The sequence below is a fragment of the Cryptomeria japonica genome, chromosome 5 (assembly GCF_030272615.1).
Source record: "Cryptomeria japonica chromosome 5, Sugi_1.0, whole genome shotgun sequence".
Lineage (NCBI taxonomy): Eukaryota > Viridiplantae > Streptophyta > Pinopsida > Cupressales > Cupressaceae > Cryptomeria > Cryptomeria japonica.
In genome coordinates, this window is record NC_081409.1 from 808,464,402 (window position 1) to 808,483,380 (window position 18,979).

The following is an 18,979-nucleotide window of genomic DNA, read 5'->3' on the forward strand; positions in this document are numbered from 1 at the left end:
ATAAAAAAAAAGTTGTCGGAAGAAGAGGATAAAGGAAAAGATTAATTAATAATATTTTCAAGAATCAGTTATTGATAACTGATATTCTTATCTATATATATGTAATGAAAGAAAAGAGAGAGGGTTCTGAAACTGTGATTTTGGAAACAATAGAAGAGGTTTTTTTTAATAATTATGGGAAGTGTAAATGATAGCAGACTGTTTTACTTGTTAATTTCAGTGAAATACTCCATCTTTGAATGGAATGGACTGTCTGATACAGCTTTTGAAACCTATGCATTTGAATATATAAAAGATTTCTGTTGGGATATTTATATGTTCATGTATTGGATTCCTTTCTCTGATTTTTATCTAATATCAAGTCTGTGAATCAATCTGATGAATGAAATTAGCTGAAAGCATTTGAATATTCTGATTCCCCTTGTCCTGTGAGGCATGAGCGAGTATCAATCAGAGTTCAAATATTTTTATCACTTTATATAGGTTAATTGTTATTTGAAGTTTAATTTTTTGTTATACGTTTCGATAATCATTGTGAGGTGTTCATTTTGTGTTGACAAGTGAATGTTAAAGCTTTTCTTTGCTTTCTAGTTAAAAGTGAATTATATGATAAAATTTGGTCAAAATTCATTGTAAATCTTGTAAAGAGGGAGCTGTACCTCTTAATTCAGAGGAAGATTATCAATTCAATGATAATCTATCCAACTGTTGGTGCTCTTTGTCCTTTATCCCGGGCATTTAGAGTTAGTATGTGTATGTATTTGTTGAAGGACAAATCTATTCACTAACACGGTAGAATACTAAGAGGGGGGGTGAATTAGTATACTGAAAAACTGAACAAAGTTCCCAAACTCAAATTCAACCATACAAAGTAAACTTATCACAGTCAAGATCAATATTCATAAGAATACTTGATATCAACCGATTGACTGTTATGACAACTTAACAGTAAACAACTTCAATCTTTGTAAACATCAACAATGCTTAATCATATCTCAACATATTCATCTCTCAATGCTTCTAGTTATCATGCCTTATCAGAAGTTAATCAAATTAACAAATAAGATCATAACCACAAAAACATTCACCACTTGACACAAATTTTTATACATGGAAAACCCAAATAGGTAAAAACAACGATGAGATGAGACTCACAAGGATAGCTATCTTAACTCTTCTAAAGTTCGCCCTGTTAGGAGCCAAGCCTGTTAAAGATTTACAATAAGTCTTGTTAAGAACTAATTTCGGTTAGGAATCACCCGGTTAAGGGATTTACAAATATGCCTTGATGAAAAGCATAATACCCTATTAGGAGTAACCTTGCTAGAGGATTTAAGAATCCAAGCTAATGGACCACCTTGTTAGAGGATTTAATAAGTAACCAAGCTTGTTAGAGCTTACCCAGTTAAGGGATTTCACTTCTGTTGTAATTGTTAGAAAATAATAGGTTTTCATGATCTATTTGAATAGCACTATATTTGCTTGATCAGATCCTTTTAAGCTTCAATCTTCCTTTACTCAAAGTGCAGATCCATTCATCGGTTAAGCAACTAGACACTCAATAGGTTTCTGCCAATCTTGCCAACTACTTTTACAAACAACTTCATCGACCTTAAATACAAATCAATTAGGTCGGTAACACAACAAAAACCTAATTCTCATCATCGAGATTACAAACAAGTCGGTACAATCTTGACCGTTAGAAATCATAACAATCTCTTCACATCCTTTAAGAAAATTCTGACCGCTCCATGATCACCGCTTCATCAGACTTTTTAATTCATCACGCGCTATGCATTAGATGCAATCCACTTTGCTCCTTCCCAAGACATCAAACAAACGTGCCAAAAAAATCTAAACTCATCCTCATACAATGATCACATGTGTCTCCATCATTACCGCTCATTAGATAATAAACCAACAAACTTGATTGGTTAGGGTTTAACAAAAACAACAGGTAAGGTTTACCGGTTATATTGCATAGAAAGGTTTAACCCTTTTCACTGGTTTACCGGTTCAACTCACAAACTTAACATACTGGTTTACAACATCTTCCACAAAGCTCTTCCTATAGGTTACTAGCCAATATCAAAAACAACAATATCAACAATAACATAAATACCATTACCGGTTCAATTGACATAAATGACAACATATCATTAATCCAATCTATATGCAAAATGCCAACAAACTAAAAATCCCAACATAGTTAGCCTTGGTAAATCTCTCACAACTCTTTTCAAACTAATCTTCACCAAATTGTCAAAATTGATGTGACACATCCATCAGTGTCATTGCCAAATTTCATTGAATTAAGATAACAAGAAAAAACTATAGTAGCCTCCAATTGATACATGTTTCCATTTGTCCTTTTTTCTACAACAATAATAGTTTTGACTCTTTTAGATCTCACAACCACAATGCTAGAAAATAACATTGTAACCATTCTTACACATTGTCCAACACTCAAGAGATTATGATGTAATCCTTTCATATGGTATACATTGTCAGTGTTATGATTGTCATTAAAAGTAATAGAACCTATTCCAACAATCCAAGCAGTCTGATCATCTCCAAATCTAACTGAACTACCATCATACTTTCCAAGTTTTACAAACTTACTTTTGTCATTGGTCATACAATTTCAACATCCAGTATCAAACAACCATTAATTTTTATCTCCTCTAACATGAAATGTTGATGTAACAGTTTCAAAAACCTTAGATATCTTCATATTATTACTAGGTTTAGATTCATATTTTTCTACCAAGAACAAATAATCTCTATCTTCATAATTTGACTCATCATATGAAATACTAGCATCATCTTTAACATAGTGGGCTTTCTTATTAAACTTTCCTTTATTTTCTTTAAACTTTTGTTTTGTTCATGTCTCCAGACATCTAGATGTATAATGACTAATCTTTCCATACTTAAAACATTTAAGGGGTAACATACTTTTATACTTGCCAGCTCCTCTCTTCAACTTTCTTACAAAGGTTGCTTCCATTTCATCTAGGTTTTCATCATCTGAAGCTTTTGTAGTTTTAAATGTTGTCTTAGTTCTTTCTTTGTCTTTACCAAACTACCTTATCTCGAATGCAGTTAGGGTGTCATACAATTGTTCTCTAGTGAATCTAGACGGATCATAAGTTTCTTCAATAGTTGAAATATTGTCACTATAACATTTTGGTAAAGTCCTCGTGATCTTTTATATCACATCCTTATCATCCAATGCTTCACAAAGACCTTTGATCTCATTCAATGGACTGTCAACATTCTGAAAACAACTTTTTATGTCTTCACCTTCTTCCATCTTGAAGTTCTCATATCTACCTTTAGCAATCTACATCTTAGCTAGCTTAACTTTATCATTCCCTTTATAGATATTTTTCAATATTTTCCAAACTTCATAGTAATGTCTAATGCAAAAACCTTTGCAAATTTAGTTTAGATAGGGCACTAAAGATAGCACACCTTGCTCATTCATTTTCTTCATAGGCTTCCATCTCATCTAGGGTAGTAGGACCATTTACCAACATCACATACTTTGTCTCCATAGCTTTCTAAGTCTTGTCACTTAGATAAATAAATTATCCTCTCATCTTCACTCTCTAGAAACTATAGTTGGATTCTTCAAAGTAGGAATAGTCAATTTATGTGCCATCAAATCTTCCTCGAGCAGTTAGGCTCACTTTCTAGGAACCAATTGTTGAATATCTTAGACAACTAAGAGGGGGGCTGAATCAGTTGTCAATTTAAAATTTTTACTTATTCCACAAAACAAGATCCAATAAACAAACTTTTGACTACTTAAATATAAATAGATATAAGCATGACATACAACACAATTGATATATACACATGAAACAACAAATTCTACATGGAAAACCCAAAAAGGGAAAAACCACAGAGATTGCTAATTCTTAATTATGAAACACCTATTAGGGTAACATTAGTTAAGGTATTTTTTACAAAGGGTGGCTCACTACCAAAATGCTCAATATAGGTGGGATCATTGTTAAGCTAAAACCACAAGAAAAAGAAGGACCGACTACTCGAAAGAAGAAGAAAGAAAAAGAAATAATCCACTACTGAAGAACAACTGCCACAATGCTACGATACCAGAATAAACCTTTATCTCACTACCTCTAGTACAAAACATCAACAACACACTATAAAAATTCTTAACCACAACTTCACATAACCTCACACAAATTCACACCAACAAATTTACCTTTTTTAATTCACTTGAACAAGAAATTTCCCAAGTTGGCCAAGAACGATTCACTAGAACACAATTTAAAATAGGTCTACACTAAACATTCCCATGGTGGAAAGGAATGAGAAGTGGACCATACCACAATGCACTTCATCAACCAAAACAACACGTTATCCATATGCCATAATCACTAGAGAAAAATAAAAATATTTGAGGTCAATTAGACCTAAAATGATCATATCCTCAACCACAACTCTGGAGCACATCATCATATTCCAAATCAGGATAACAAAGATAAAGAAATAAACTATATAAATCCAAAATATCATCATGAGAACTAGAAATGCGGAAGACTACAAATATTGTTAAACACCATCATCACTAAACACACTTCTAGAGAACAACTTCCAGAGCACCAAATCAACCATGTAAACATAGAATCAGTAAGTTGACATCAATGACAATCATACTCACACACCATAAACATCACATTGGCAACATGAGGATATAATATTGATGATAAAGATTTACAAAATTATAGAGGGTATTATGGCTAATAGATTCAACTTAGAGGGAAACATTGGTCATACTATTCATCTCACATTATCTATTATCATTTTTTTCTATTATAAGTTAATGGAGTTCTAAAGTAAAGCTTCAATTTATCCTAAGAGTTTAACTTGTTTCAAGTTGTAGAGGTTTAGTCCATAGTAATTATCTATAAGTACCCATTTGATCTTACGTTTGGCAATGAAGGATTCAATATGATGCAAATGATTATGGTACGGTTCAATAAATGTCATATATTCAATATTAAAGGTGTTATAGTGATTAGAAATAAGGCATTCTATCAGTGACAATAACTAAGAGAAGTTAATGGCATTTTGAACTCTCAACTCTTTCAAGTTTTAATCCAATGTTTCAATGAGCATTATATAATTTAAGAATATCTAATCTCAAAATACTTCATAAAGTCCTCTCAAGATGTTAATATGATCATATACAGTTGTGGGATTAGGAAAAAGGGCTCCTAAAATAGTGATCATGTCCCTTCATGTTTTTTAGGAACAATATTTTTATTTATTTATTATGGTTGTGCTTATGTATAACTATAATTTTTTCTTGTACCATATGAAAATTTGTAGTTATGAGAGAATTTGTTGGAATATATATTTTATTTATAGTTATCCCATCCCATGTTCTATTCGATATAGCCTTTACCATGATCATTCTTTAAAAAGGGGCTTTCGGTAAATTCCTAGGTTTGCATATGTAAATTCGGTTTTGTGCCTTCTTGTTCAATTTCACCCTAGTCTATCAAATCATAGATACATAATTCTTTAGTTTCATGTATTTATTTTGACTTTGTGGTATTCATAGTATTAATGGTCTTTATGTGGTTTTTAATTTATTTTCATCATAAAAAATATTAATTGGCATTCTATGATGTCTTCTTGTAAGAGTTTCTTCAATACATTCTCTAAATATTTGTAGAAGTTCATAAATTGATTTTTATTGTGCTCCTTTTTGGTTTTACCTATATGAAATACACATTTCATTTTGGTTTTAATGATTTGTACATGTCTTACACTAGTCATCTCATCATTGATTATTTTTTTTATTTGTTATGAAGAAGTTGGGATTCTCATTTTAATCATTTTTTTGTCTTTATCCTTTGTAAACATTTGGACTAACCATTTAGTGATTAATGCCTTATTGATTTCAACATGTTCTTTAGTGATCTCTTAAAACATGGATTCATAATATGTACATAAATGGAAGGTTATTTTGATATTAACATTTGTAAAAAAAATGTACATGTAGATGTTTTCTCTTAGATATAGACCACATAAACATATTAGCTAGGCTTTTAAATCATTGAAAGATAGGAAAAAATTGCTTACCATGATTTTGTTTTGCAAAGATCAAGCATTATCATTTTATGCTCAATGTTGTACGAAGAGTTCTAAAAAATACTCAATGTGTTTAGGAAGTGTGTTTATTGTCCCTTTAGGTATATGAGTAAACCAATCATTTTTTTATCCTCCTAGGTTACAATAGAAGAGGAAATGAAGATAATCATAATTCTAGGACACCTCAAGAAAAGTGATTTAAAATTCATAGATATAGCTCTTTGTATTGGCTAAGGTTTATCTTGTTTAAGACCTTGGGTTGTGCTTGATTGAAGTGACAACTCTTGGTGGGGATGGCGTATGATTATCAATTTAATTATAGGGGATGTTTTTTACTATTATTTTTTAATTTAGATCAAATTTATAGCTTATAACAAAGTTGTGATTCATAGTAAAATAAATAAATTACTAGGACTAAAGATGGATAAACTACCACTTTGGATTGGTTTGAAGTGAAGAGTGGTGATCTAAATATCAAAAGACACACAATACATATGAACAAGTCTAAGCTAGATAGGTATGCATATCAGTCCTTGTTAGCCCCTAAAAAAGCTATCTATATAAAGGCGGTAGCCTTGGCCCATTTTACTCGGCTCATGTTCAAAGGATTAACCACCTACTTAGCACATGTTTAGATTGTTAATGCATTGACATGTTGGTGTAACTATTTCATTATAGTTATGTTAAAATAAAAAGGCAATAGGAATACAAAGGCAACATAAATGTAAATTAGAGAAATACTACCTCAAATGCATTAAGAAGTCAAAAGAGACACAGATATTATTAGATTATAATAATTTTTTAAAAGATAATGCCTTTGAATGTTAAAGTTCTCGCATGAGAAAATATAATTCCAACAAGTGCTATAAGTTTAGTTATTAATAGATTAAGAGTGTACAACCTTGATAGATTGAAAGATCGTGAGAGATAAATTAGAAAAATTAGTGGGAGAAAAAATAGAAAAAACATAGTAGTTGGATAGTTCTTAAAAAGTATTCTAGATTAGTTATAGCTAACCTAGAAGGTGTTATGTGGTGAATTTTTTGAAAATGGTTACAAAATAACAATTTGTCATGGGATATTAGTGCATCACAATAGAATTTGAATAGTTTTAGCTATTAAAAAATCTAAATGCTAGAAAATCACAAGGATAACATAATTCAAATATAAAATTACATAAAAGGGGGCCACGAGAGGAAAGACCTTGGCATCATGGGTGGAGAATGGCCTAATAAATGGATAAATGAGCCTAAGACTATGCTAGGAGAGATGGGCACCATAGTGAGTCCAAAATGGTATGTTAAATTGCATGGAATGTGATTGTTGACATTATTGAAGCGTATGTGAAGACAAATATAATATGTGTAATAACATGAAGAATAATAAATATTAAGTAGGATACCATAGAGTAAAACTAGGGGAAAAAGATAGGGATCTAGCACTATATACTTGAAAATAAAGATATGTAAAAATGCATATATATATGTGTACACATCTTAAAGTTCTTCCTTGTTAGAACTTTAAAGTATACATGTAATTTTGATGTCATACACCTAATAATAAAACCAAGGAAGGATATCATGAAAAAGAATAGATAGATGAATAATAAGTTTTAGAGATCTAAAATAAAATTAAAAACATAAATGACGGGCATCCAAATTTTAAATCTAATTCAAACCCTAAAGCTAAGGGTGGGTGGATAAAGATTAAACATATATCACAAAATGAAAGTTCAAACCTTAATGATATGATAGAAATAAATCACAAATGAAAATAGATCTAAAAACTAATACAATATGAAGTAAAAAACTAGTAAAAATAGTATATTTGAAATCGTCACCATAAACGTAAATACTAAAGATTTTTTTTTTTAATAGTGTAACAATATCAAATTGAACATTTCATATAAGAAAATATTACACCTTATATAAAAATCCTATCCATAGAAACTAATCCCCATCCTAAATGATATTACCTAGGGTAAAGATCTAGGCTGGACTATGCTAATATACTACTAGAATGATAGGAAAGTGGGTAAGGGAGTAACCCTCTTTTTCTGATATTACTTGCTAAGATACTCAATCTTTATAGAAGTAAAAGTAATGGGAATCGTACGCAAATCTTTGGCCGGCTTTGGGACGAGCGTAACGAGTATTTCATCGTCATTCTCTACGCCCAAATCTTCCAGCGTCTCAGAAATCGCCATCTTGAAAATCTCCTTAGTAGTCATTGACTTCATAGATTCTTCTGCCATGATGCCGTGCCCAAGACTCGTAAAGGAACCCACATAATGGGGGCTATTAAAGGGAGTGCTGGAGTTGGCTTCAGGATAATTTATGAATATTTCGAACCCTGAAAACCCCTTTCTGTCAGTCTCCAGTCCCTCAATTCGAAGAGCCTCCACCTGCCCTTTCCCAAGACTCTTGTTCGGCCTCTCAACCTTAAACGTCAAAGGAGACGACAGATTCTTGGGCTTCTTAGCGACAGCCGTTTCAAACGTGGATGTTTTAGGCTTAGGAATGACCTTTCCGGCCTTCTTCAATGACCGCCCCTGCTTCAACCAGGGGAGCTCTACTTCCTGGTATTGATACCTAAGCTTGCTTATATCATAACAGTCTCCGGCTTTAACCTTTATAAGCTTCTTATTCTCATCGTAGAACAGAAACTCTGTCTCCAAAAGGTCTTTGTCCTCGAAGTTCTTTTTGCCCAATTTATCATTCCAGATGAACCACATGCGGTCCACATTGGAGTGGTGGGAATAGAACAGGGAATCTTTTCCTGACGAGTATAAGCTGCCCATGTCTTCACGGTTTGGGTTACTGGAAGAGCCGGTCCAGAGGTGCAGAGAATTATGCGGAGAAGCTTCCAGCGCTCCCGCCGTCAATGTTGTCGGTTCAGCGGACTCGAACCTGACAGTTCAACAAGTATTAGTGGTAGTAAGTGCAATCAGATATTAAAAGAATTTATAGTATAATCTATAACTAAGAAGCTAGGCCGATTCCATTACTTTAAAAATAAACCAATAAATTTAGCTCACCGAATAGTCGCAACGTGGAAGAGCTCCGCCGTTTCCGCACCTGACACCATGTGGTTATAGATGTTAGCATAATTGGCCTCCACAACGCCTGAGTCACAGCTGGTTGTGGCCGCCAGATTGATAAGCGTGGGAGGCTGGTGACATGGATCCCTGTTATTGTCGTACAAGGAGCTGCACTTGTTGATGTAGATGGGGGGAATCGACATCCCTTCCTTGGTGTCCCAGTTCCAGAATGGCAGCGCAAAGGTATCGTCTTGGATGAGAGATGCCAAAATGCGCTCGTAGAAATAGAGATACCAGCGATGGAAAGGCGCAAAGACCCACGACTTGTGAACCTGCACGTTATCTGATCCCACCTTGTAGCCTCCGTTGCAATATGCGCAGTGCACTCTGCCTTGCTGGACAAAACTCCGAGGGTCATCTAAGGGGAGCTTCTTCATTGCCGTCAATGCCTTATCGTACTTTTCGATGAACTTGTCGTCCAGCAGGTGCGCCGCTTTACGCGTCCTCATTGGGAGAGACGTCGGAAATTTGAAGTCTACGGCAGTTTCTCCCGCCTTGAATGGAGGACAGCACCCGCCATTTACCGTTGCGCAAGTCGGAAGATCAGTTGGGTACGTACACGTAGACAGATCAGGCGCCGGAAATGGTTTGGACATGGCCTTCCCGCTACTTAAAGCCGTAACGCTCAATGTCGACGACGATAACAGCAGCCGCCGGCGGTCCATTTCCATGCGACCGTCTTCTCTATTCTCACAACACACACGCATTGATGCTAAATTCTTTGTGGAAGCACCGTGAGCTTTCCTCTCTTTGCTTGTACATAAAACCTGGTGCTTCGGATCTAATGGAAACCATTGTTTTGTGTTGCGTGCATGCGAGAACATTGGCACGGCTGCCTTTGCACTCTCCATCGCCTCAAACTCTCTTCCTCTTGTGAACGCACACTTCAAAGTTTTCTATCCGCTATATATAATTTTTCCGCCCCTATGTACATCGTGTCCCCACTAAATTAACAGGTCTTTAATAAAGTAACTCAAATTCAGTGAAAATTTATCAAGGGTGTAGAGGAAAGTGTGCTTATTGTCTTGAAGTTCATTGACGACAATATTTTGTTGATGTTTGGATTTCATTTTTTTTTTTAAGTGATCAAAATTGATTGTAAAGAAAGTAGTGGTAGTCTACAAGAATCTTGATTTAAAATTGTTATCAGTTTAATTGTTGTATTTTTTTAGTTTGTATATATGTCAGTTCACAAGAATTTTGATGAGAAAGCTGATGCTAGTTTAATTATTGTATCTTTTAAGTTTTATTTAAGACTTAATTCCATTGTGAATAATATAATTTAATATTGGAAGGCCTCGAGGCTCCAAGAACACCACGGGTGCTAGGTCGATGTGGATTGGCTTCCCCCCCGGAAGCCCATGGTGACCATGTCGACGAGGAGGATCAGCGTGAGTGTGCTATGGAAGGATGCGAGAAAGGCAAGGAGATTGTGGTGGTTACTGCGCCACAGTAGTTAATGTTTTGTTGGTTTTTGATTTGATCTTTAGCCAGCCTTCGTATGTAATTATCAGACTTCATGAGTTTAGTTTTTTGGTGGCTAGTGTTTTGGTGGTCTCTTTTTTTGCGGCAAGTCGTATGTAATAGACTATTTTTTAAATATCAATATAAAGTATCATTTACAGATCGAAAAATAATAATAATATGATTTAATATTAAACTTGTTGAAAAGAGGAATGAACTTTTATTAACGCATACATTTATTGGCATTTACATTTATTCATGGGCTCGTTGAGAAACAAGACGAAGGCAGTACGATGATGAGGTCGTCCTTCGCTTTGCTTCCCCTCCCCCAAGAGGCATATGAAATATCTCACAGAATACGTTAAAGAGGTGTCAATTTCATGGAATTTAATAATTTCAGTATATGGACAAAATAGATTTCTGGAGGCGGCCTTAGAAACTTTCAAGCAAAAAGATCTTTTATCTTCATTTCCAACCAGGTAAGAGAAGATATGGTGGCCATTCACATCACTATACAATCTTTCAAGCAAAAAATCAAATAAGAAAATGATTTGTCCTTTGTATTCATTTCCAAGAAGATAAGATAAGGTAAGGTAAGGTAAGGTGACCATTCACAGCACCATACAATCCCCAAGTCAGCTTAAAACTATCACAAGCCCATCATCCAGTTGCACACCGACCTGAAACTCTTGTACATTTTAAATCATGTGAATTAGTGGTCTCCTTTAATGGTCCAAACTCTTCTGCACGTTTAAAATTAGTACGTTTTCTGAATATGACAATACAATAGTGGACAAATGGCACTCAAACATGACGACATAATATTCTGTCAATAGTCCTACACAATCTCTACCTCGTTACAAGTGCTTTGAAATGGTTTTATGTAGAATTCTGCTCTTTTGGATTATTCTTCTGCATCTCAGTATCGTCCGATTCTAAAAAAGTGAGAGAGAGAAGCAAGTAAAAATAGTCGGTCAAGCCAAACCCTAAGTTGTGAGACAACAACCACCTTGTATATTTCACCTTGTGTTGGAATATACGCTCCTGTCGAGAGTCCCAGTTAGGTTTCAAACATCTATAGTTAAGTTTTCATCATAAATAGTTAGCTGGCAATAGCCTTAGTTTGTTGTCCGTCAATATTGAGCGTGTTAAAATCAGATATTTATAATAGATATTTATAACGGATATTGAGCGTGTCGAAATAATAGGAAGTTCATGCTCTCAATCACCAGCTGCAATTTTGCAATTTAACGTGTTCCTCTGCCCTCAATAATGTTACAAAGTGATTAATTATCATTGCATTCTAAGGATATTGGTATAAAGATCTTACAAAATAATTATTTTTTCAAGATTAATATTGTTTTGTGAAGCAATGAAATTAGGGAAGGTAGGGCCCATTAGAGTGTACCCAAATTTTAGGGCCTTGTTTTATGATTAATTGTAGTGAACAATTGAAAATAAATACAATGCTTTTTATTCCTATTTTATTATAGAATTAATATAATAAGTAATGATTAGATTGTTTTATATTAAAGAGTTGAGTTGATGAATATTATACAATATATCATAGAAATTGATTAAGAGGATTAAAGTATTTTGTGTAGTGTATAATAGGAAGATGTTTTGTTGTTATGGATATTTAATGATTTAATTTTGATTTTGTGTTATAATTGAAAAATATTCAATTTTAATAAATTGATAAATAATTTCCACTTTATTATTTGTTTCATCTTGTATTTAAAAATTTAATCTACATACTTATGATCTATTTTATATTGTATTAACCCTAGTTTGTGGCCCTAAAATTTCCACTCTTGATCTTTTAGAATTCATTCATCTTTTCTATTTAAAAATGACAATTATTAAGAGCCTCACTAAAATTTATTTTATTATGGAGGAAGGTAACTAACTTCTCACATAGTCAAATCGAGAAGCTCTAAAAATTAATAAACATGGATTGTGGAAATCTAATGTCTTTAACACAAAGCATAGTAATGCAAATAATTGCCTTTCCTTACAATATTAAATGTTGATGCAACCCCCTCTATTATAATGTGCTAAACAATTTATTTTTTGAATATTTTTATCATGATCCTAACTTAATCTTTTACATCTCTTTCCATTCCTTTGTCCTCTCCATCTACATCACGTTCTCTATCTCCATTTCCACCTAGGTATCTCTACTTTATAATGTATAGTGTAAGTTTAATTTTTATTTTAAAAAAAAAATTGTTTCGTTATTTCTTCCTTCCTATTGGTTATAGTAATTGAAAAATATTATTTTTCCAAAAAAAATTATCAAATTTCAAAACAGGTACAATTTACTATTAGACAAGTGGCTATTTTAGGTTATTTTATATTTATTTAAAGTATTTACATTATTTATTATTGATTGGATAGAGTGTGACAGACAAACCAACACCCACCATGTTTCTTGCCCATGTGATGTCATCTATTCTTCATAGTAATAGTTGCATGCACTATTAATGGGGTGAAAACCAAGAAAAATAATTCAAGGAACAATTAAATCCTAAAAAGTAGGCATATCTCACTTTTCAAACAAGCTCATTTGACAATTCCTATGGACTAATTGGGATGGAAAAATGGGTTTCAAATCCTCTTCATGGGAACATTGCATCCAACCAAAAAATAGAGGTGGTTTGGGTCTCTTGGACCGCTAGGACACAAGGAATTTGTTTATCCTCAAAGGGGATAATAAGAGATCTGTTTGGCAATGAACAATGGAAAAAATTGGTGCAACACTAAATAGAACTTGCTAATATGAATAATAGGAGGCAAAACATGGGATGGCTAGATTAAATTTTATTAGCCCCCTTCTTTCATCTTAAAGCTTCCTTCCCATTGTGATCCATTTGGAAAGATTGGAGGGAAGATTCTTTGCAGCATAGTTTCATCTTTGCTAGCTCCTATATTTGGTGGAATTGGTTGATTCAATATCAAGGGAAACCATTGGCTTCCATCTTTCCTAAAAAAGCCAATTATTTTTTCAAGAAAGGGATAAGACAATTTGGAGACATTTGGGACTTCAATGCTCTTGACTGGACTAGAAAGCAAATTTCTAAAAGTCCCTTTGACCTAAATAACAGAGTCAAGGGGTTGTTGGTTTTTGTTAAATCCTTGGTCCTTTAAGGAACTTCTTCTCAATCCTTGCACACCCATGCAGTGTAATTTCTTCAAGGATTGGTAGTGGCTTGCTAACTATCCATTTGATTGGTTTGCTTTGAAGAAGATTTACCTTAAATTGCTTCCATCATTGAAATTAAATCCAAGACCCAATAACAAATGGAACTGTAGATTGAAAGAAAAGAATTGGAGGAGCTTAAGTTCTAAAATTTGGAAGACTAAGGTGGAAGAAAATGTGCAAATATTGTCATGGAAAATCTTGCATCATAAGTTACTAGTAGGGGAGAAATTAAACTATTTGAGATTACAATCAGCTAACTACCCATTTTTTAGCACTATTTGAGAATAAAGGAAATAGAATATCATATTCAATCACTTTCCTTCTATTTTTGGTTTTACTGTACCACGAAAAGAGGCACTTTTTGGTTTTAGACTGCATAAGAATATGATTATCGATTCTATGAGGCAGTGTATTTTGTTGTACATCTGGAAAAATAGATGTTTTGTAGTGTTTTCTGATCACATTTTGCATCAGGGAGTAGATATTCTAAAGTTTTACTATGACATTATGTTTCATTTCGTATTTTTATGTTCACAGATGAAGAAGAAAACCTATAGTAGACAACTGAATGAGACGAAGTATCAGTTTTTACAGCTTAAAATACAGGTGACATCAAATATGCTAGATGTACAACTACAAGACATGTTCAAATTTTCAATTTAGTATGCTGCTAAGTGAGTCTAGGAGTTCTGGTTCAACTATGTATAGTTGGTTATCATACATTTGTGTATTTCTTGATATGTTAGAGTCTTGTTGACTTTGTTGTGTTGGTTTAGCTAGATGTATTTTCTTCTTCTTCTTCTTCTTTTTTTTTTTTTATTTTTATTTTTTTTATTTATTTTTTTTCTGTGCAGTCCCATTGGACTACAATTGTTTTTATTATATCTATTTTAGCATTGATAAAAAAAAAACAATAAAATTAAAAAACTAAAAGTTTACTCTTACTTTTTAACAAAGGCAATAAAGTTTACTATTTTTCTTCAAATTGTAGTGGGTGTGGAGATTGCTGAAATAATGGTAGCTTCTTTGAATGTGCTTTTAAGAATGAAATGTTGTGGTGAATAGAAATTTCACCTCCTCACAATAGTCAAACTATATAAATTTAAATACAAAAGAAAAGAAATGGCCATCTCATTATTTTCATTTTTCTTTTAGTATAGAGTATCCGATATATAAAGATTTAATTATTATTTTGTAGGAGTATATATATATAATTATAATTTTAATTTATAAATTTTATTTTAAAATTGATAATGTTAATATTTTTAAGTTAAGGATTTGTCTTTGTAATTTTTATTTTTTATTTTTTAAATTTAAAATTTTAGCAGATATAATTAAATATTTTTTTGTTTATGTAATTATATTTTTTAATTATATTAAAGTTTAAAGTAACAACAAAAATCTACATAGAAAACTGAAATTTCAAGATGGCAACGGAAGGCGAGAGCAAGAGCGGGAAAGGTCCGAGGGTTGGAGCTAGGGTTTTTGAAGTAGCAGCAGAGGACTCAGAAGATGGCAACAACGACGTTGGGGATGTGCCTAAGCTTTGTTTGGAACCCTCCACCATTTCTTGTCATTTGCTTGGTAGTGGTGGCAGCGACCTCTTTTGCCTACGCTTCTATGTTTGGTGCGTCCTATTGAGGGGGTGTTGTTTTTTTGTTGCCATTCTTCTACTGTGGGCGGTTTAGTCAGAGTTGGTTGTAGAAGCGTTGAAGGGGCTTTTACAGATGAAGACTCATCTTTGTCTCTTTCACTTTCCCTCACCATTTCTGTTCGTGTGCTTGATGGGAGAGGTGGTGACGGCTTCTCTACAACTGTTGTTCCAGTCTTCATTGCTTGGCCTGGGGAGTCTTTGATGGCTTCTGTCATTATGGGTGTTTTTGATCCACGCGGAGCTATTTTTGTCGTCAAATATTTCCCCCCCTATGGTTGTTTCTTTGATCGGTCTCCTTTCACGTTGGGTTTGGGCTATGAGGTTGTAGGGGGTCTTTTGCCCTGTTATTTTTTTTACCCTGTCCACCTCTCTGTTCCTAGTCTTGTCAGTTTTATCTCAGTTCTCTAGGTTATTTTTAGTTTTTCCTATTGAGGTGGCCCCATCTTTTATTTGAGATTGAGATGGTGGGTATTGGAGATAACTTCTCTCCTATTGAGGTGGAGATGAAGACTCAAGATTTTGTTATCAGGAGCTAGTGGGAGGCTGTTGGTGCTTTTTCTTGTGGATGGTAAGGTTCTGAGGTTGTTTTTATGGCTTTTCTCCCTCCTTTGTCCCCATTGAGGTGGTGATATTGGAGTCCCTCTTTTCTTAGTTCGAGTCGCCTTCTCTCTTGTTTTGGATGCCCTATTTCTTAACGATGGTGATGTGTTAGCTTCTCTCCCCTTGCTGTAGAGTTTCTCTCCTTTTTCTCTTTTTGAGATGGAGATATTGGTGGTGCTTGGTCATTGGGAATCTATTTGGTTCTCACCTCTTCTTTTGTTCAAGGTTTAGGGAGCCTTTTCAAAACCCATTTTTCAGCTAAGCTTTGTGGGGTTATTATTTGATTGTTGGACTCCATTTTGTGATCTGAAGTCGTGATCTTTTTGTTGATGGTCTACATCTTTTCGGCTCTTGTTGAGGGGGTTCCCTATCCTTTAGAGGTGGAGAGGTGTTGTGTTGGAAGATGGACATTGATCAAATGTTGTGCGGTTGCTAGCTTCTTCCTATTGGTTTTGGGAGCCACTACAAAACCCATCTTGAAGGTTAGGGGAGCCTTTCAAAACCCCCCTCTTTTAGGTTTTTGCTCTTTTCTTTTCCTTTTGGTGTTTGCTTTAGGTTGTGGGAGCCTTGTAAAACCCATAGGCAGGCTGGTTGCTAGTAGTTTTCAAGGGCCCAGTCCGACTAGTTTATGTTTTTGGTTAGGATTAGGTGTTGCTTTGGGTGGCCTATGGTCTTTGTTTCAGATTAAGAAAACCTTGTACAACCTTTCTTTGCTAGTTTTGGGAGCCAATTTAAAACCCAAGTTAAAGGCTAGGGGAGCCTTTCAAAACACTTTGTATCTAGATTGTGAATGTATGGTAATCTGGTGTTTGTGAAGGTTATGGGTGTCTCGATACACCCTTGGTTTCTGTTGAAGGTTAAGGGAGCCTTATTAAAACCCTTGTGCACTGGCCTTGTCAGTCTTGGCTGAGTTTGGGATGCTGGTTTTCCATGATCATATCTATTGGTAGCGTTGTATTGTGGGTTCCAGATCCTAGTAAAATTTGAGAGTTTTAGGTCCCACAAAAACTTGTTGTATGGGGTTTTGGGTCCCCCTCAAAACCTATTTTTTCCCTAATTTAAAACAAAAGAAATCTATAGCGGGTGATGAGAAGCTCATGAAACTTGGTCCCACTCAGCATGCTTAGAACTATTGTTACAAGAAATCGTACCCTACTAGACTAGATCCAACATTCCAATGACATAAAGGATACAAGCTCAAGGTGAGGGACCTTTACAAATGAAGCTGGATCTCTAGAGAAGGCAAAATTTCTTTCTATTATATATGCAAAAGTGTTAGAAATTAACACTAAACAAGCCTAAGCTAGTCCTATTCTATGAACTTGCAAGGCGAAAGGGAAAGAAAGTACAAAAATTTAAAGGTGCGGTGATGCACCAAGATTATAACATGTTTCTTCCTACCTAGAATAGCACAGTACAACGACATAAAATAACTCGAAGAACTTACACCATCATCTATTTTACTATTTTCTAAAGGTATATATGAAGGTTACGGTTTGGTAGGATGCTATTTTTAGCGTCATAATACATTAACATGAGACTAAACTTTCTTTCTGTCATGTAGCTATTCAGTTCTATTTTGTTACTTGTATCTTCACCATTTCTCAATGGTATGTGGTGTATATATATTTTAATGTTGTGAATGAATAAAACATCAAGTTCTCTTCTGCTTTCTCTCTTGGTATCAGAGCAACAGCTGTCGGTGATAAGCATGATGGCCTGCGGATTTTGACTATTACTGCCTGCATTTGACATGGGTCTGCAATATGAAGAGAAGAATGTACAACCAGCTATGGGAGAGTGAAGGTATTTCTAGTTTTTCTCCACAACAGAAACGCGAGCAAGCATCCAGTTCCTACACAGATGAAAGTAAGAGAACGTGTGACAAGAACGTTGTATGAATGCACCGTCTACATAATCAATGGAGATTACAGTTTAACATATAATTGCTCCTGCAAACCACCCTGAGAAGGTACATTGAGACTACGAGTAGAGGACCACCCTCATGAAGTACGTGAAGGCTGTACGTAGAGACATGTGGATTAAGATTATAGTGCACCATTAAGAAGCTGTATTGTTTTCATAGTAGTAAATTTTACAAAATCTTATGAATATCACACATACCAGATGACGTCAATAGTACTGTCAGTAATCAAGTAGCTCAAAATGTAGTTCCTGACAGCACTAGATTTTATTTTTCTTTATTAGATGCCCTTCAAAACAATAGAAATTTACAATTGGACGAGATTATTCGACAAGGCATGTTGGAGTATTTCACTTTTTTTTAATCTACGTTGTCAAGCAAGAAAAGTAAGAGGGCTATGATGCTGATGATGAAGATGAGGTAGAACAACCACCTAAGCATCCCCATCTCACAACACGAGTCTATGGTTCCCAGCTTAATGATTGTCTTCATCCATAAAAGGATGTATTTTGTTTCAATAAAAGTGTGAATGTCATCGTATTATTAATAAATTACTCTTTTTGTGGTGAAGTGTGAAGTGTATTTTCTTCTGGTGTTTATCATGTCCTTTTTAAAGATTCTTCTTTTAGATGCACAACTTCTAAAATGGTTCAATTATTTCACATGGAAAACTAAGATGTTCATAATTATTTAGTTTGAAGAATTATGGGAGATTGTTATCACTGCCACAGCACATCCCAAAGATGTCGATGAATAGAAGAAGTTTGACAAAGTTGATCCCAAAGCCTTAGTTTTATTCGCACTTGGGATCACTAATGAAGTTAAACTATATGTTCAAGATTAAACAATATCGAAGGTAGCCTAAGATTCTCTCTGCCCTGTCTACGAGGTGGAGAA

General features: G+C 34.3%; 1 protein-coding gene across 1 annotated transcript; it reads right to left on the reverse strand.

Moving 5' to 3' along the window:
• Positions 1-7,937: 7,937 nt before the first annotated feature.
• Positions 7,938-10,214, reverse strand: LOC131042285 (polyphenol oxidase I, chloroplastic). Its single transcript, XM_057975630.2, has 2 exons — positions 9,173-10,214; positions 7,938-9,044 (listed from the first exon to the last, which is right to left on the reverse strand). Exons 1-2 carry the CDS (start codon positions 10,084-10,086, stop codon positions 8,198-8,200), a joined length of 1,761 nt encoding a protein of 586 aa, XP_057831613.2. The 5' UTR covers positions 10,087-10,214; the 3' UTR covers positions 7,938-8,197.
• Positions 10,215-18,979: the final 8,765 nt, after the last annotated feature.

What these genes read in the sequence shown, in the direction of transcription:
- LOC131042285 (XM_057975630.2), bottom strand. Translation starts at nt 10,086, where the DNA reads ATGGAGAGTGCAAAGGCAGCCGTGCCAATGTTCTCGCATGCACGCAAC. An exon ending in TTCCACGTTGCGACTATTCG is followed by an intron (nt 9,045 to 9,172) that starts GTGAGCTAAATT and finishes TTGAACTGTCAG; the next exon opens with GTTCGAGTCCGCTGAACCGA.